At 37.8% G+C, this 20,305-nt stretch overlaps 1 protein-coding gene across 10 annotated transcripts in view; it reads left to right on the forward strand.

Annotated features, from left to right (window-relative positions):
- The window catches only part of GPHN (gephyrin), a 538,290-nt gene that overhangs the window by 468,530 nt on the left and 49,455 nt on the right, over positions 1-20,305 (forward strand). For all 10 annotated transcript variants that reach the window (XM_027552205.1, XM_027552200.1, XM_027552202.1 and 7 more), the window contains 3 exons: positions 738-796; positions 1,844-1,997; positions 17,691-17,812. In XM_027552205.1, coding sequence (XP_027408006.1) covers positions 738-796; positions 1,844-1,997; positions 17,691-17,812 — 335 coding nt within the window. The remainder of the gene's footprint in view (positions 1-737; positions 797-1,843; positions 1,998-17,690; positions 17,813-20,305) is intronic.

Consider the following 20,305-nt stretch of genomic DNA (forward strand, 5'->3'; position numbering starts at 1 on the left):
TGCCCTCTTTTCTTCATTTGAGGATTTTCCTTTTTATCACCCACAAGTACTTACTTACTTCCCACAAGTAAGGCTTATAAAATTCAACTCTGGACATACAGGTCACATTGTCCTGCTGTTAAAACTGCCCAACAAATTTATTGGCATCAAGGAAGTCAGCGGAGCATTGAAATCCAGAACACACTCTGCCAGATGACAAGACACAGTTCCAATATCACAATATTAGTCACAGTTCATAAATGTAAAAATTATGATCACCATTAATTTATAGAAATCTACTACCAGGCAAACTGTTAAGTCTTCACTGAAATTTCTACAGATATTTGGGAATCTTGGCATAGTACTGAACCCATGATTTATGGGAACAAAATAGTTACCTCCACACACATTCACTGTATCTATTAGGATAGCGATCTCTCTCTCTCTGTATATATGTATATGTTTTTCCTTGAGAATGCTATTTACAAAGTATGAGTCAATATTTGAATTGGTACATTTTTTAAAAGTATGAGAATCAGTGAAAATGTTTACTTATTCTTTGGGATCAAGCCTAATTTTTCAGGAACCTGTGGTAGAAATTCATGTTCAAAGGAGTTCACAAAGGATTTCCTGTTCCTCTGTATCTTTATATATTCTGAGCCTATCCGTTAATGAAAGCATCTGAATAGCTAAATTCTATTGATCGAAATTCAGTCAGATTGCTCTGTTTGAAATTACATGATTTGTTGTTACCATAGGGCACTGAGGAGCTTGAAGTACGAATTCTGGTGCAAGCTCGGCCAGGCCAAGATATCAGGTAAGTTCATAACACATAGAATGTATAGCCAACTTTTGTTTCTCCCATGATCATGAACTCAGGAGAGCATGGCTATTATAAATTCACAGCTCAGTCAATTAACCATTAGCTTTCAGGGATTTTAACCAGTAGCAAAATGATTTTTCTACATTATATATCCCATGTCTGCCCTACCTACTTTTTTATGACATTAGTAAAGGCAAATGATTTATTCAAAAGCAACATGAGAAGGAGGCAAAGTCATAAGCCTGCATAATCCATAGTTGATCCTATTTCTAGATAATCTAGAATTTCCCATCCTTACCCGTAGGTAATTGAGAATTTGATATTAACACAGATACTTTCAAAGTCGAGTATTTATATAATTAGCTGAAAGCCCCTCCTCAACTACCAATAATAATGGAATCATGTGCTACTCTTTATATACAAAGTTGAGACTACTGTCTTATTGTAAGTAGTGTATATCCTTCAGGTGATTTTTCTCATGATTGAATATGTTTGCCCTGATTCCATTAGTCCTAATTTATTCAACATTTTGTAACAAAGCTACACTTCTTCCACTCCTGTGGGGTCAAAGTTAATGGGGTGGCCACAGAACTGGACCAGTCTAAGTGGTCTAATGGAAATTATCTCCATGGCTGTAACCTCATTAGCATTATTCTCTTCACCACAATCCTAACAAGCTCTGGAATGGCATTAGATATTTTCATATAAATGCCTGCCTTACACCAAAGAGAGTTTGCAGTTGGTGTTTTTGGCTATAATGTGTTACAAAGCATTTCTAAAAGAATTTTCAAACATAAAGTAGCATATTCCTGTTTAACAGCAATAGATACAAATCTATTTCTGTCTTCCTTTGTGTGAATTAAATTTTTTTTAATTAAAAAAGCATAGTTTTAAAAATCTCTTCATTTTAGTACTCTGTTCCATGCCTCATTTCCCCTTTTCCCCCTTGAGTGTCCTCTTTCTGTGACACTAAAGTTTCCCTCTGAGTTGAGAAAATATTGTTCTTTGTCATACTGCTTATGGTTCTGCTTTGATTTTCAGACCCATTGGCCATGACATTAAAAGAGGGGAATGCGTTTTGGCCAAAGGAACCCACATGGGCCCCTCAGAGATTGGTCTTCTAGCAACTGTAGGTGTTACAGAGGTTGAAGTTAATAAGTTTCCAGTGGTTGCAGTCATGTCAACAGGGAATGAGGTAAAAAAGGCAGGGGGAGGGGCGGGTTGTGGCAAGGGAAGGAGGGTAGTGGGACTTTCAGAGAAAAGCATTTCTGACATTCTGTGTTCTATATTATAAATAGAATATTAAGGATTATAGATCTTACCACATTTCTATAACAAGGGAATAATAAATGGGCCTCGGGATGGTTCAAGTACAGAAGATGAAAAGGAAGAACTAGAAATTATATATTAATAAGCATTCCCTTCCATTTACTAGAATGAAATATTACAACCAATGGCCTTCCACACATTCAGTACATATAAACAGAGGATGTTGACTGCTGGCTGTAGATATTCAACTGTGCAAACCTAGCGCTTAGTCTGCTGGTATAGTGAGCCGTGCCTGCTCTGCTGCTGAGATGATGGGCCACCTCTGTGCAAGAAGTGATTCAATGAATTGGGAATTGAATTCTAGCCCTTTTTCTTGCTTAACATTCCATGTGATCTTTAGTCACCAGGAAGGATTTGAAAATCATTTTTCTCTCTAAAGATAGCATCTCTAGTGGCATGCTATTCAGAATATGTCAAAATGTCATTTCAGTCCTAATTTAGGAAGGGAAATGTAGTCAGTATTCTGAGAACTTTTGAAAAACTTTCTATTCCCTTTTGCTTAGGTTATACAGAACTTCAATTGGAGGCTATAAGGCCAAACTAGGAATATTGAAAAGTGAATCTGCTGGAAATTCAAAGCCTAAAAGCAGAATCAGAAACTACTGAGATTTTTTTCAAGTTATTCCTTAAGATCTTACACTATTTTTAAAAAGATTAACAGGATTTTTTTTCTATCTCTCTTTTAATCTCTAACTTTCTGAAAATAAGCCATTTGCTACCATTATTTTTCATTTCTTAGACTTGGAAATGAACATTTTCAAGGGTCTGTTGCCCTTATAGCTCTTTTGGAAAGGACAGAAGAAAAGAATATTTTGTTTTGATAATGGAGAGCTAAATCAGCATTCTACATCTGTTTACTTCCCAGTGTAGGTGTACTGGTCATTCCCTAAAACTATTGACTGACCCAAAAGAAACATTCTTTTCAGTTGATCTGCACAGTGATGATTTTCTGTCCTTAGAACCAACCAACACTATGTTTAGCATCAGAAAGAAATTTCTGTTCAACTGATTGACTTAATGACCTGTTCTTATTTGAGATTTATATATATGCTTTGTGCATCTAAGTGACTTCATGGGGCTTAGGAAACCTAGGTAGAATGAGCAAACTAATAGACAGCTATCTTATTAGGCACCTTTGTTTAAGCTACATTTTTTGTTTTCCTCCTAATGACTTTGTAGGTCTGGATTCTGTTACTCCCCCAGAGTACATTATTGGCAGTATTTTTTTAAGCTACCTTTTATACTCTTTATTAAAACTATTTACTAGTAGTAGGGAATAGTGACAGGATGAGACTAGAGATGGTACATACATGGTGGAACCTAAAGAAGATTCTGTAGTTCCCTGCCCCTGTAGACTTGATTATCTTTGAAGAGGCTTTGATAGATCCTGTGTGATTCTCTTTCCCTTCGTTTTCTGGCCTACTGTACTTACATGGTTTTCCAAAGGAATGATGCTTTTAAATTCCATGATGTCTAGTTCTGTGTAGTTTGACATTCCTCCCTGTGCTGTGCTGTGCTTAGTTGCTCAGTCATGTCCAACTCTTTGCAACGCCATGGACTAGCCCACCAGCTTCCTCTGTCCATGGGGATTCTCCCGGCAAGAATACTGGTGTGGGTTGCCATGCCCTCCTCCAGGGGATCTTCCCAACCTAGGAATCAAACTGGGGTCTCCTGCATTGCAGGCAGATTCTTTACCAGCTGAGCTGCCAGGGAAACTCCGACATTCCTCCCTACTCCCATCCAAAGTTAGCTGTTATTAAATTTATGATTCTCTGTCACCATATAGTTCAACAAATGTTTATTGAGTACTTCTATGCCAGACACTATACTGGAAACTAGAGATAAAAGAAATAAAGCATAGTATCGCTCCTGAAGGCTTGAGATCCTCAGATAGTCAGAAAACAATAAGAAAAAAAATTATTCATTTATTTCAAAGGGGCCAAAAGTAGTTATGTTTGTATATTAATGTGATAAGTCTATAATTTACTCACTCACAGCACAAGCTCCACTTAAGTATTAGTTCTGACTTCTGATATGTATGGCTTCACATATGCCACCTCTTAAATCCAGTGTGGTATATTGATAAGCCTTAGGCAGCCCAAAGAATCCCATAGAAGATGTCTATGTAGACTCACTCAAAACCTGCTTTGTATTTTGTGACTCCATGAGCTTATTCAGGATGAAGGACTCATTTTAAAATTGGGAAGCCGGAGTTGCAAACTATAACTCACACAGAATAGCTGGTGTAGACATTTGTTAATTTTGACAAACTGTGCAAGTTAAAATTTAAGTAATAGCATCCAGTAATTAAATAATTGTGATCATACATTTCCAACCTCATGCATTTGCTCAATAAATGTTTGATGAACATCTGTTACATGCTGAAATACCCACCAGAGGTTCTCTTAAGTAAACATCAGACTTAGAAGATATGAATAATCTATACCTTGAACCAGTTTCCTGATATTAAAAAGGAAACTCAGCATTCAGGAGGGGAGCATCAGGCTTTCTTCAGTGGGACCAGTCATCATAGTATTTCACACAGCCATCCAACAACTGGTCTCTTTGTTCTTCAAGTAACATTTAGGTGCAGGGAACAAGAGTTTTGCTAGGAGAGTATGAGAGCCATCAGCGTAAAAGCACCATGTCCTACATAGGAATCAGTATTTCTTATACCAATCTTAGGCAGTTTCCAGAGTCCCTACAAGGGAAATGCCCAGTTTCAAATGTTACCACATTCATGGAAGCCCAAAGCCTGGCTTTTTGTTATGGATTCATTTGTAATCCCTTCTATTCCATACGCAAGTTACTATTCAGAGACCATTTTTACCATAAGAAATGCTGTCTACTAACAAGTTCACCTTTTTTTTTTTTGGTCAAATTTCCAGAGAAACTGAGCTAGAAAGTTAACCCAAGTTCAAATGTGTCCTTAGAGATGGAGAAAGGATTTTGTTAACCTCACATAAAAGAACACACTGTCTGCCGAAAATTAGAAAACAGTAGTAAAACTAACTACAAGTCATTCTGTTCTTTATTATCAGCATGCACTGGCAATTCTAAACAATGTCAGTAATAAAATATTCCTTTCCACTGAGGCAGTCACTCTTACAACCCCTCCTCTCTCAGTATGCTATCACACTGATGCCAGATACTATTCTGAGTACTGGAGACAACAGCAACAAGCAAGACAGATAAAGCCCCTGCTCCTATAGAATTTATGTTCTGATGGGAGGAGGGGGATAGTCAATAAACAAATAGTAGTAAATTGTATGAATTTTTAAAGCAGAGTAAGATGATAAAGATTGCTAGTAAAAGAGGTATATGCCAGGTATATAATAATTGTATTCAATATAATGAATTATTCATTATATTCAATTCTGTTGAATAATGTAATTATATTCAATATAATCTATTGAAACTTATTCCATATCAACCCTTTTATTCTCTCTCTGATACAATAAAACTGGAAGCCTGAAAACACAATTTCTCAGGCTCTCTTTCCCTGTGGTCCAGGTAGGTTTTGCCACTGGGATGCATTAACATGATATTAGAAGGTGGAAAAAGGCAGCAGCAGTAGAATCTCCTCAACTCAGTAGCATCTCTCTCCTCCAGCAGCCCCGGGGACAGTGGTGACTTCTGGCAATTACTAATCTTTAGTGATACACTTTTCTTCTTTTGTTTCTCCAACTTGGCAACACACTTATAACCAATCCCATGCATTAAATCCTCCCTTTTCCTGCTCTCTCCTTTTGAAAAAGCTAAAGGAGTTTTCATTTTCATGTCTGGACCTGACTGGCAGACAGATAGAGTTTTACAAAGACTAATTAGGCCTCACTGATGGGGGAAATCAGAGTGGAAATCCAAAGACATTGAAGGTACATGGCATGTGACTAGAATTGTGTTCCAAGCAGAGAGGATGACAACCACAAAGGCCCTGGAGTATAGTGCATGCTTATCATGTTTGAGGAACAGCAATGAAGCCAATGTGGCTGAAGAATAGTGGGAAGGTAGCAAAGTGAAGGGAGAAGTTGGAGAGGTGACAGAAACAAGATCCTTTTATTCTAAATAGACAGTTTTGAGGAAGTGGAACATAAAATATCTTAAATTTGCAAATGCTTACTCTGTCTTCTATATGAATGATTTGGCATATGGGAGGGAAAAGGAGAAAGACCAAGAGGCCCTTTGAAAGGCTGTGGAGTACTCCAGCAAGAGATTTGGACCAGAATGATAGTGGAGATGGTGAGAAGTAATCAGATCCAGAATGTATTTTGAAGGTAAAATCAGCAAACAAGATTTGCCAGAGAATTCAAAGTAGAAGGTAAGAGAAAGTTAAAAGTCAAGATGAACTCTAAGATATTGACCTGAGCTTTGATAACTGACCTAAGGAGAGTTATCATTTACCCTGATAAGAAAGACTGGGCAGCAGAAGTCAAGGCTTCTTCTTTGGAAATGTTAAGTTTGAGATACTTATGAGAATTAAGAGTAGGCAATTAAATATATTAGTCTGGAGCTTAGGAGAAAGGTTAGAATTAAAGGTACATATTTGAAAGTTATCAGCATATATATATAGTATTTTAAAATAGTACATATATATAAATATAGTATTTAAAATCATGAGACTGCATAAGGTCACCTAGGAAATCAGTATAAATAGAAGATAGGAGGTGTAACTTTTACACTTAGACAGCTGTCCCTTCTTCCTCTTTCCCCAACCTTTATATTTCCAAGTTTTATTTTCTAATTTTGACTCTTGAAGACATCATCTCTCCATTCCATAAAATATATTGTTTCCCTTGAAACTGTAGATGGTAACTTACAGATCTTTAAACTGGATATCAGTCTGCCAGCTGCCATTAGCTTCAAGAAATCAAGATTATATGATTGTTACCTAGTTACCGAAGTACTAGCAATAAGTATTCCTTCCAGAGATGGTGAGTTTTCATCTAATTTCAGTCACCTTCAGCCATATTCCATAACTCATTCATTCATTTTTATTCATTCTGTCCCCCACCTCGTTCAGTTTCTCCCTCCCTCTCTGCAGCCCTCTCTCTCTTTCTCTCTCTCATGCACATACACACAGAACTAGGTGTATTTATGTCCACTATTTATTTTATTCCATCTTTTATAAATATCTTGGCCACTCTAATAACAGGTGTTTGTACAAACAAGTTTATACTTTAGACACATAAGGTCTGTCTAAAATCTCCCTATACTGATCTTTGGGGGCTGCCGCAAGCAGCTGTTATTATAAAAGTAGAATCTTTAAAATCTTTGTCCTTACTAATAAGAGAAAGAATAAGAAGTTGAGTGTCTACTGTGACCAGTACTGCCATGTGCTTCATGATTAAAGCAACACTATGAGGTTAATATAACTATCCTTCATTTTATGTAAGAGAAAATTGAAGCTCAAAAACAAAGCAACTTATCCAACATCATATATTTTGTCTAAGTGATTAAGCCTGGTTTCACACCTAAGTCATTTGCTGTAATGACCTTTTTCCACTATTCCACAATGCTTCCCAATTCCTTAAATTTCATTTCCCCAACATTTTAATGGAAGTCTCTGAAACCTATTAGGTTAGAGATTCCTCTATTTTCTTCTAGCCACACTTTATTTCTTGTCCAGATTTAAGACCATGACTCACCACTTTCAAGTTTCCCTCTCTAACACTTTAGATAGCTTCACTAAAATTTATTCCTTTGCTTACTATGGTGATACCCAAAGTGAATGACTCCTTTCTCCATTTTTGTTCCCAAGCAGAAAAATAGTACTGAATAAAATTCATAGAACTATGATTACCTGAACAACTACAAATTACTGGCATTTAGTGGCAACCTGGAACTTAAAGTTGTTCAGTAATTCTGATGTAACTGTCTTGTTGTCTTTCTAGCACATTCTTCCAGATCCAATATGATAGTTCATTCACACATTCTACCCCCTCTTCAAACCTCAGCAGAGCCCTGCTTTCAGCTCTTGGCAGATGATCTCACTACCTTTGCGGGGAAAAGTGAAGTTTAAAAATAAATATATCTGTGAAACTGAGCACTATGAGGGCTCCCTCTTCTTCCCATCTCATTACCTCAAAAATTTCCCCATTCCTTTACCTATATTCCTTTCTTTCAATCTAAAAGGAATTCTTTCAATCTAAAAGAAGAGGTACTTCTCCTTCCTAAGAACAATACTACTTTTAAGCCTACTTTTTCTCACCTTCCTCAGAACTTTGATTTCTAAATTATTTCCTGTGTCTTCTGGGTTCTCTATTTTCTCTCTAGTGGCTCATCCTCCTGTATCCAAACAGACAAAGATTACCACTATCACAAGAGAACCTATATTTAAACACCACTTTTCCTCATTGAGCTACTACTTAGTCACCTCCTATCCACTACTAGATTTGTTGAAAGAGAAGTCAGAAATACTGCCTTTCCTTCCTTACTCTCCACTCTCTACTCAAACTCCCAAATCTCATTAGTGTCCCATTAGTACAAAAACTGCTTTCCTGAGTACACTCATCACCTTCTAACCTTCAAAACCTGCTCTGATATTCAACCTCCTTACCATGTATATATCATTTGACATCAGACACATTCCTTACCCACCACCTGGAAACTACTTCATTCCTAGTGCTCTATGACAGTTCTCTCTTGATGCCCTGACAACTACTCCTTTTTATCCTCATCATGCCTTTCTCCATTCCCTACTTGGAACATTCCCTTAAGATGCTGTTCTCTGCTGTGTCCTCCACTATCTCCAGATTCTCCCTTAGACTTTTCCTCTCATGCCAGATATATACAGGCAACTTCTCATATCTAAAGCCCTAATTTTAACCTCTTTTGTAAATGCAAGCCTTCATTTACAACTTCCCTTTGGATTTTTCCACCTCATATTCCTTGGACAGCAAGGAGATCAAACTAGTCAATCCTCAAGGAAATCAACCCTGAATATTCATTGGAAGAACTGATGCCGAAGCTGAAGCTCCAATACTCTGGCCACCTGCTGTGAAGAGCCGACTCACTGGAAGAGACTCTGATACTGGGAAAGATTGGGAGCAGGAGGAGAAGGGGACAACAGAAGACGAGATGGTTGGATGGCATCATTGACTCAATGGATGAGTTTGAGTAGACTCCAGGAAATAATGAAGGACAAGGAAGCCTGGCATGCTGCAGTCCATGGGGTTAGAAAGAGTCAGACATGACTTAGTGAGTGAACAACAACAATCTCATCTTCCACCATTGCCTAATCTCACTCATCACTTTTCCCTTCCTACTATAAAGAATGGAATTCTTCCTTCCTGACTTACCCCTCCTTTTTTTAATGTGTTGTTGTTTAATTATTTTCTTAAATTTTTGTTGGGGTATAACTTGCTTTACAAAGTGGTATTAGTTTCTACTATTTTTTAAAGGCATCATTCTTCCCTGAAATGTTTATTACCAAGGTCATCAGTGACTTTTTTTTTTCATTTTTAATTATGATAAAATACACATAACAAAACGTTTACCATGTTAACTATTTTTTAATGTATTTTGTTGTTGTTCAGTCACTAAGTCATTGACTTTTGATAATTAATTTTTCCAAAAGAGGAAAAAAGGAAGAAATTATATGTAAGGGAGCTGTTTGCAATGGATGTGGAAATAGTTACTGACCTACATAAGTCTAATATCTTCTCTGTATTAAGATGAGAAAAGTCTTAGATGCAGACAACTCCATTTCAGTACATTAAAAAGAGAGAAAGTAAATCATTATAACAGTCTTGGGCCCCTTGACAGTTCCATCAAGACCACAGGGTTAAATCTCTGAAGAACAGAAACAAAGAGGGAGGTCTCTTAAAATAAATGATTTCTCTTTTAGACAAGACAGAGAACTTCCTCCTGAGGGTTTAACAAAAGAGATTTCAAATGTTTTGCTTTTTTACTTAAATTTAATTTTGAAGCAATGCATAACAATAAAAATGATAATCACTGAATATTCAGAATAATATTCATCCTCTGTTCTAAAAGTACCTTCAAACTGTCCACTTAAAAAATAGTCACAATTGAGCTACCTTTTATTGGGTGAGAATTTTTAGGACTTGAAGCCCAGGAGACAGTGTCTCAAGTAACCTTGAGGGAACTGCTCCAAGGAGGGCGGGCGGGTCAGGTTATATAGAAGTTTGCGACAAAGCTCAGGTACTCTGATCATCCAGAAAAACATCTACTTCTGCTTCATTGACTACACTAAAGCCTTTGACTATGTGGATCACAACAAACTTTGGAAAATTCTTAAAAAGATGGGAATACCAAACCACCTTACCTGCCTCCTGAGAAACCTATATGCAGGTCAAGAAGCAACAGTTAGAACCGGACAAAGAACAAAGGACTGATTCAAAATTGGGAAAGGAGTATGTCCAGGCTGTATATTGTCATCCTGCTCATTTAACTTAAATACAGAGTACATCATGTGAAATGCCATGCTGGATGAATCCCAAACTGGAGTCAAGATTGTCAGGAGAAATAGATCAACCTCAGATACCACTCTAATGGAAGAAAGTTAAGAGGAGCTAAAGAGCCTCTGGATGAGAGTGAAAGAGGAGAGTGAAAAAGCTGGCTTAAAACTCAGCATTCAAAAAAATGAAGATCATGGCATCCTGTCTCATCACCTCATGGCAAATAGATGGGGAAACAATGGAAACAGTGACAGTCTTTATTTTCTTGGGTCCAAAATCACTGCAGAGAGTGATTATAGCCATGAAATTAAAAGACGCTCCTTGAAAGAAAAGTTATGACAAACCTAGACAGCATATTAGAAAGGAGATTCATCACTTTGCTGACAAAGGTCCATCTAGTCAAAGTTATGGTTTTTCCAATAGTCGTGTACAGATGTGAGAGCTGAACTATAAAGTAGGCTGAGTGTCAAAAAATTGATGTTTTCAAATTGTGGCGCTGGAGAAGACTCTAGAGAGTCCCTTGGAGACTCAAGGAGCTCAAACTAGTCAATCCTAAAGGAAATCAACCCTGTGCTTTGGCCACCTGATATGAATAGCTGACTCATTGGAAAACACTCTGATTCTGGGAAAGATTGAGGGCAGGAGGAGAAGGGGGCGACAGAAGATGAGATGGTTGGATGGCATCACTGACTCAATGGACACGAGTTTGGGTACTCCAGGAGTTGGTGATGGACAGGGAAGTCTGGCATGCTGCAGTCCATGGGTTCACAAAGAGTAGGACCCAACTGAGCGACTGAACTGAATTGGAGCACAAAAACTTTCCATATATGGTTCTAGGTTCTTTGGCTGGTCTAATAATTAAATTGACAGATTACCGGAGAAAATATTAATCTTGTACATATAGGAATCCCATAAAAATATGAGACTCAAAAGCAGTCATGTGATTGAGGTTTGTATGCCAATCTGAGCTGAGAAAGGGAAAGACCCTGGAACTTCAAAGGGAGAGAAGGGCAGTTCACAGGAAGATGAGAAGAGCAGGTGTTTTGTAATCAGTCGTTTGCCCTGCCATACAGATATGTCTTTCAGGTGAAAAATCTCCTGGTAATGGCTCTTTTTCTGGGCCAGGTCCCCTATCTAAGTTCTTAGGCAGCCAAGGAATCATAAAAGTTTTTGTTGAGTCTGCTAGGGTTTGATTGCCTTCAGCTCAAAATAATCCACATACCAAAGAGGTTCATTTGAAGGTGGCATATTCTGCTCCCCTTCTAAACAAAATAAATTTCAGCTAACTTTGAGAGCTCAACAAAAAAGGATCAGTGTGTGCTACGTCACTTCAGTCATGTCTGACTTTTTGTGACCTCATGGAACTGTAGCCCACAAGGCTACTCTGTCCATGGGATTCTCCAGGCAAGAATACTGTAGTAGGTTACCATTTCTTTCTTGGGGGGTCTTCCAGGCCCAGGGATCGAACCATGTCTCATGTCTCCTGCATTGGCAGGTGGGTTCTTTTCCACTAGCGCCACCTGGGAAGCCCTCTACTTGTAACTTCATCACTAAGTTATCTTGAACGTGCTGCTGCTCCTCTCTGGTATTCCTGCCACACTGTCTATAAAATGAGTCTTCAGGCTGGACAGGCTCCCAGCTCTAACGCAGTGTCATTAATTCTAAACAGCCCCACCCAAATCTTACAATGAAATCTTCCAACCACCTTTATTTTCTGGAAACCATCATCTGTCAGAACTTTTCCATAGCTCAAAGTTTAACCATCTTCCTGTTTTTCCTGAGCTTTCTTGCTTTGTGAATGATCCTTTCAAGATCCCTAGAATAAAGCTGTCCCCAAAGCTTGAACGAGATAAAAAGCAACAGCAGTATAAGAGAGTAAGCTCCAGGAGTTGGTGATGAACAGGGAAGCCTGGAGTGCTGCAGTCCATGGGGTGTCAGAGTCAGACACAACTGAGCAACTGAGCTGACTGACTGACTGCCTGAGTACAAGAGAAGAAGAAATTTGTGGGCTCTTTCCCCTTCCTCTCCTTAATTTAACTTCTGACCGATTTAAACATTTGTTATACTTTTCCTGGAAACTTGAAAAGTTGAATTTGGAATCCAGTCAAGGAGAGAAAAAAGGATCAGAGCTTAATGTAAATGCTGGACTTACCATCATAGATAACAACTTCCCCAAACACAGAGACTCAGAAGACCTCAGTGAAGTACAATTTAATGAGAATACTGGTGGCAAGGGTCTTGCCTAAGTGTGATGGGGACTTCAGTGACTATCATGATCTTAGTACAGAGACCACCTGGGAAACCTGCTGATCATACAAAGCTGGGTATATTAAAGTTTCTGAACAAGGGAGAGCATCACCTTGACAGAGTGCTGAGTCTTCCAAATTTGCTGGCATATTGAGTGCAGCACTTTCACAGCATCATCTTTTAGGATTTGAAATAGCTCAGCTGGAATTCCATCACCTCCACTAACTTTGTTCGTAGTGATGCTGGATGTCTGGCTCTAGGTGAGCGATCACACCGTCGTGATTACCTGGGTCATGAAGATCTTTTTTGTACAGTTCTTCTGTGTATTCTTGCCACCTCTTCTTAATGTCTTCTGCTTCTGTTAGGTCCATATGGTTTCTGTCCTTTATTGAGCCCATCTTTGCATGAAATGTTCCCTTGGTATCTCTAATTTTCTTGAAGAGATCTCTAGTCTTTCCCATTCTACTGTTTTCCTCTATTTCTTTGCATTGATCACTGAGGAAGGCTTTCTTATCTCTCCTTGCCATTCTTTGGAACTCTGCATTCAGATGGGTATATCTTTCCTTTTCTCCTTTGCTTTTCACTTCTCTTCTGTTCACAGCTATTTGTAAGGCCTCCTCAGACAGCCATTTTGCTTTTTTGCATTTCTTTTCCATGGGGATGGTCTTGATCCCTGTCTCCTGTACAATGTCACGAACCTCCGTCCATAGTTCATCGGCACTCTGTCTATCAGATCTAGTCCCTTAAATCTATTTCTCACTTCCACTGTATAATCATAAGGGATTTGATTTAGGTCATACCTGAATGGCCTAGTGGTTTTCCCTACTTTCTTCACTTCAATTTGGCAATAAGGAATTCATGATCTGAGTCACAGTCAGCTCCCAGTCTTCTTTTTTGCTGACTGTATAGAGCTTCTCCATCTTTGGCTGCAAAGAATATAATCAGTCTTATTTCAGTGTTGGCCATCTGGTGATGTCCATGTGTAGAGTCTTCTCTTGTGTTGTTGGAAAAGGGTGTTTGCTATGACCAGTGCATTCTCTTGGCAAAACTCTTAGCCTTTGCCCTGCTTCATTCTGTACTCCAAGGCCAAATTTACCTGTTACTCCAGGTGTTTCTTGACTTCCTACTTTTGCATTCCAGTCCCTTATAATGAAAAGGACATCTTTTTTGGGTGTTAGTTCTAGAAAGTCTTGTAGATCTTCATAGAACCATTCAACTTCAGCTTCTTCAGCGTTACTGGTTGGGGCATAGACTTGGAATACTGTGATATTGAATGGTTGGCTTGGAAACAAACAGAAATCATTCTGTCATTTTTGAGATTACATCCAGGTACTGCATTTCGGACTCTTTTGTTGACTATAATGGCTACTCCATTTCTTCTAAGGGATTCCTGCCCACAGTAGTAGATATAATGGACATCTGAGTTAAATTCACCCATTCCAGTCCATTTTAGTTCACTGATTACTAGAATGTCGGCGTTCACTCTTACCATCTCCTGTTTGACCACTCCCAACTTGCCTTGATTCGTAGACATAACATTCCAGATTCCTGGGCAATATTGCTCTTTACAGCATCGGACCTTGCTTCTATCACCAGTCACATCCACAACTGGCTATTGTTTTTGTTTTAGCTCCATCCCTTCATTCTTTCTAGAATTATTTCTCCACTGATCTCCAATAGCACATTGGGCACCTACCGACCTGGGGAGTTCATCTTTCAGTGTCCTATCTTTTTGCCTTTTCACACTGTTCATGGGGTTCTCAAGGCAAGAATACTGAAGTAGTTTGCCATTCCCTTCTCCAGTGGACCACACTCTGTCAGACCTCTCCACCATGACCCGTCCATCTTGGTGGCCCCACACAGCATGGCTTAGTTTCATTGAGTTAGACAAGGCTGTGGTCCATGTGATCAGATTGGCTAGTTTTCTGTGATTGTGGTTTCAGTCTATCTGCCCTCTGATGCCCTCTCTCAGCACCTATGGTCTTACTTGGGTTTCTCTTACCTTGGACGTGGGGTATCTCTTCACGGCTGTTCCAGCAAAGCACAGAGCTGCTGCCTACCTTGGACGTGGGGTATCTCCTCTTGGCTACTGCTCCTGACCTTGGACATGAGGTATCTCCTCTCCGCCACTACTGCACCACGCCCTCAAAAGAATACTTATAGGATTTTGAGGACTGGGATTGGTCATGGGGTGGTTTTAAGGTAGTTTGTAAATGTGGTCTAGGCAAAGACTGATCACATTTTATAAAGTAGGTAAGTTGCTGAAACAGCTTCATTTTTTCTTTGGAGTAACAGTCCATATGGAGTTACCATTGTCTCTATTTGTCCATGATATTATAGGAATATATAGGTCTGAATAAGCTTGTGTTGTAACAATTTGACTTAAGATAGTTTGTGTTAAATATCATGGTTTGGTATAGTTTGCCTGTTTTGGTATAGTTTGCCTGTTTTGCAAGTTGATGTATCTGTTTTCTCTCTCAGAAAGAAAGTTTGTTGGCAAGATAGCCAATTATAAGGCTTTTGAAAAAATTCAGATATACTGAATACCTGAAAGTCAGATGAATGGGGAGTTGATAAGAGAGTGAATGGAAACCTAGGGTCATTGAGGAATGGAGTAAGGATTAAGGATTGAAACCTTTGGGAAGATAGTAGACTACAAAGGGAAAAAAAAATCAAAGATTAAATGTTTGAAAGCTGGAAATACAATGGCACCATTGACGGTAACAGAAACAGGGAATTGAAATTTGGCATTTGGTAGATAAGAAAGCAATAAGATATGAACATAATGCGTTTTTTTTTTACTTTGTATTGTAGTTTTTCTTTTGTATTTTAACTATAGTAAGTTTTAGGCATCATTCTAGAGATGACCAGAAGATGTTAGAAAATTAGATTTCATTTTAATGAGGAATATTGTGAATTTATTCTAGTGCATGCAACCTTATAATCTTTCATTCAATTCTGTGTATTTTCTTTGAAAATACTTAAAATGTGCTGGAAATCTCACACCCTCATTTAACTAGCTAATATTCCATTATGTCAGTTTTACAGACAAACAGCCAGTGATCTCTAATTGTTCTATTATTTCTGGAACTTTGTGCAGCAAAATAACAGAGAGGAATATGAATGGCAAAGAAAATGCCCTATGAACAGGGAAATCTTATTCCTTAGTTGGTGGTCAGTATCCTTTGTGAAAAAAATCTTTTCTCTCTATTGCAACTTGTCTGATTAATGGCAGTTAAAAAGCTGTAAGTCTTGGCCTTTATAAAATTATAATAAGTTCAATAACTATGTGTTAATTAAGATCAGAAAATCAACCTGTATTAGCACTGCAATAGCAGTTTTCCCAGCTCTGCCAGTGATAAAGGATATGAGTGGGTTGCAGTGTCACATGGCATCTGATTAAGTCAGATTAGTACAGGATTTGAAGGGAAGTCTCTCAGGTGACAGTGAATAAGATGATCAAAGTTTTTCTCCAGATCTTTTAAGGGGACAGTTGGTTGAAAAGCTACTACTTTTCCAACATAAAGCCAAAAGTCCAGCCACATGGTATCACTAATGAGTCAGAAGGAAAAACTGAAGGGGCTTAAGGTTACTATTTGGCAGTACTGATATAGAAAACCCTAGGTGTTAACCATATTAACAGCCTAAGTGTCTGAAGTATGCAGGCTGGCCTTCAGCCTCCTAAGATAATATTCCAGTATAATTTTCCAATAATATTCCAGATAATTTTCTCACTTCAAAGATGTACTTTTTTTCATTTTCTAATTTTCTGAAATCAAAGTACATCTTAAAATTGTATAAAGTTGCATGTTGAGTGTGTGTGTGTGTTAAGGACCTCCTATTCTTCAGTATTTTATAATCTAATGTAAATCTATGTTCACATTGTCAACTGATTCCATCTATACTAGCACGTAGAAGTAACAATATTAAGGACAATTGGAATTAGGTGCTTTTTCAATATTATATGTAATAAAGGACAGAGAATTGCATTTCTTTTCTATTTGTCTATATGAACTGAGTGTTCACTATCTCAATCCTAACAGCTGCCTTTCAAGGTAGTTATTACTGTGTATTATAAATGGAAATATTATGGAGTAACATATTTGGGCAACTTGAATTTGAACCTCATCTGAATAAGGTAGAATCTTGCTACTATGCAACACTGCCTCACTAGGACATCCTAACATAAAAGAAACTTCTTATAATTTTCTTTTTTGACATATAATTGTAGATATTAAATCTCTAAAGGGTGATTCAGTTCAAAGTCATGGAATTGTGAGTGTGTGCAGTTAAGTATTACTTGTGTAAGTTTGCTAATAGAGACAAAATATCTGGCTCCGTCTCTTTCAAATAAGTTTAACTTTTTCGATATTTCTGATCCCGCTTCAAAAAAGATATACAAAAGCTTGAAAGAAAAGATAAAATATCAGTCTCTTCAGACTTGAGAATATCATGTCAGAGTCTCAACCTTAAGTATTCTCAATGAAAGACAGATTAGAAAATAATAGTGAAAGAGAAAATCGAAAGTTTGTTGTTGTGTGTGTGTGTTTTGTTTTTTTTTTTTCAGTTTGACACAGTAAACAGCCAGTGGGAAGGCCACTATCTCCAGAGCACTGTTTTGTCAAATTACAACCAAAGCTGGTGTGATATTTGGCCTACTATTTAGTCACTTGAATTTCTGCATGTTTTTTAATTCTGGAGAAATATTTTCTCATTCTCCTGGCTTTCACTATTTACCAAAGATCCTTTGAGCATATATCTTTCTCATGCCAGATAATGTTGTAGGGGCTAGATATGCTAAACTCTGTTTATTAGATCTATTTTTTTTTCCATTAACAATAGGCTGTATTATCCTAAGAAAATAATTTGTGGTGGTTTTTTTGGCTTTGTAGTTGCTAAATCCTGAAGATGACCTCTTACCAGGAAAGATTCGAGACAGCAATCGTTCAACCCTCTTAGCGACAATTCAGGAACATGGTTACCCCACAATCAACTTGGGAATTGTGGGAGACAAGTAAGTATTGGATTTTATTTTGAAGTTGTTGTGGTACAAATACAAATTTGAGGGATACTAACTAGGTGAGATTGTTGCTAAAGAGAAAGGGATTTAATACCATAATTTCCACTTATTTCATTCTTCAAAAGCCAAAGATTTGTGGAGGTGTCTATTTCCTTTAGTGGTAGACATTTTTCTGGAAAGCCTTTTACAACCAGAGAAATACGTTGCTCTGCTATGGGTGCTATTCCTATTCACACTTTTACTAGTTTCAAGAAAGATAAGGAAGATACAGGTGAGATGAGTAAGAGAGAAGTGTCAAAATTAGCACTAACTGATGCTTTAAAGTTTAAGTACAATTATTTTCTATGACTTTTGTATTGATTTTTGTATTCTTATATAACTTGAGTTTCTCCAGGCTTCACCCACCTAGAAGTACAAACGGAGGAACATTGACTGTAATTGCCCATCTCCAAGAGCACATTACCCCCATTTACTCAATTAACTCAGCTGTCTGCTAAATTCCCCATGTATTTCTCTAAATCTCCAACTGCGTCTCACTTGTGATCAAAAACAAGTCTGCTCTTCCTGAGCAACCCCTTCCATGCAACATGCCACCTTTCACTAGGCACTGTTTCCAGTTCACAAGATGTGTGCCTGCCCTTAGTAACCCTCAGATATCAGCCTGCTAGCAACAAAGGTGGGAAACAGATCTGAGTGATGGATACCCTGATGTGAATGTATCTATCACCCATAACTGCCTCCTTTTGTCTTATCACCACCTTGTCACTAAGAAAAGCTCATTATGCCTGGCTTCTTCTTCTCTAACGATGAGTGCTTTCCCAAAGCTCAAATGTGCTTTTGAAGAGGCTCTGCCCTACCATTCCACAAGGTATGTTCAGACACCTATAAACCAGACACAGTGTAGTCCAGACCTAAAACACAGCATCTTGCCAGTAACCTGAAAGGTAATAGTTTTTAATGTTAATCTCACCTTTTAAAGTTCTCTTCTTACCTCTTGATTTTTTCTTTCTCTGAGAACACTGGAGTAGAGGCTATTAGACATATCTTCAAACATTTTTTTTTTAATTCACCATTTATAATTACCTAAAAGTTTAGTGCTAGAGAAGTCCATAGGTAAGTAAACAGCCAACTTAGAACCCATGCTGGTAAAGTTGGTACTACAGGTCACCTAGTATTAACTTGACTCGGACTCCCTAGCCCTGGGAAGGGAAAGAAAGAACCCACTGAAAAGACAAGGAGCGGGTTAAATTTGGACCTGACCAGTAACTTGTCTTTTTTTTTTTTTTTTTAAGATTTTTAAGATAACACTTATTTCTTAAAAGTTAACGTGCATAATAGGAAACCAAAAAAATGCAAAAAGCGAAGTCATTCATAATCACAGGCAGTTTACCATTTGATGTGTCGTCCTAGGTCAGTTTGTGCATTGCACAGCTAGCATCCATTTTTATGCAAGTATGATCATACAGTTATGTATCATGCTGTTTCACACATCAGGAATGTTTGCTGTTTCAAAGTCTTAAAGCTATGAGTATTTTGATAACCAAGAATACACTGCACCAACTCAATCTGGAAAGGAAAAAATATATAATCCTGCCTTCTTGGTGACAAAAATTTCAGAAAAGACAAAAATGGCAACAGTCCTCTAGATAAAGATATTGGCAGAGTTATGATTAAAATACTACATTCCTTAATGTTCAATTAAAAGTGAGACATAAAGCAACAGCATACACCAAGGATAATACTTCTAAGAGGAGTCATCATTATCTGATCTAAACTATTAAAGAAATATGTTTCCTTTGAATACTTAACAATGCATTCTTATTGTACAGTCAGGAGATGCACACACATGGATGGTTATCATCAAAATATAAATATACATACATCCCTTCCTTTATACTTCCTTCTGCCCCTCTGCTGCCACCCTAAGTGAGCAAGTCCTGACACAACATTTCTCAGAGACAGTCATATAAACTTCAGGCATCTAAAAATTATCCTGATGCAGATACACCTTTAAAGATGACAAAAATTAATTTCTGAAAAGAAATAGGATGAATCCAGGAGTTCCAGTAGGACAGAGCCTGAAGTTCTAAAGAACAAAGTCATCAGATTTTGAGTTTGTTTCCTACCCACTGTTGGCTCTGACCCTGCCACTAAGTATGTTCGTGAGCTCTAAGAACTATCATAAGGTAAAAGGTGCTTTTTGTTTGTGTGTATCATTTTTACCTTATGCTGTTCTAGACTATAATTCTGTTCATTCTCTCCTCCTAACGTTGTACTTTTGTATTAAAAAGGAAGTAACTTGATATATATACTACATGCTGCATTGTCTTACTATGGAAGCCAAAACACCATTAAAAGCTTACTGTGTTGTTAAGCTAATATTTGATTGTCTGGGGCTAATTGTTGACTTGCTATAGACATTTCCCAATAATTAATGTACCTTGAAAACAGCATATAAAGAACAACAAAACTATAAGCAAGATATAG

The sequence above is a fragment of the Bos indicus x Bos taurus genome, chromosome 10, assembly GCF_003369695.1.
Source record: "Bos indicus x Bos taurus breed Angus x Brahman F1 hybrid chromosome 10, Bos_hybrid_MaternalHap_v2.0, whole genome shotgun sequence".
NCBI lineage: Eukaryota > Metazoa > Chordata > Mammalia > Artiodactyla > Bovidae > Bos > Bos indicus x Bos taurus.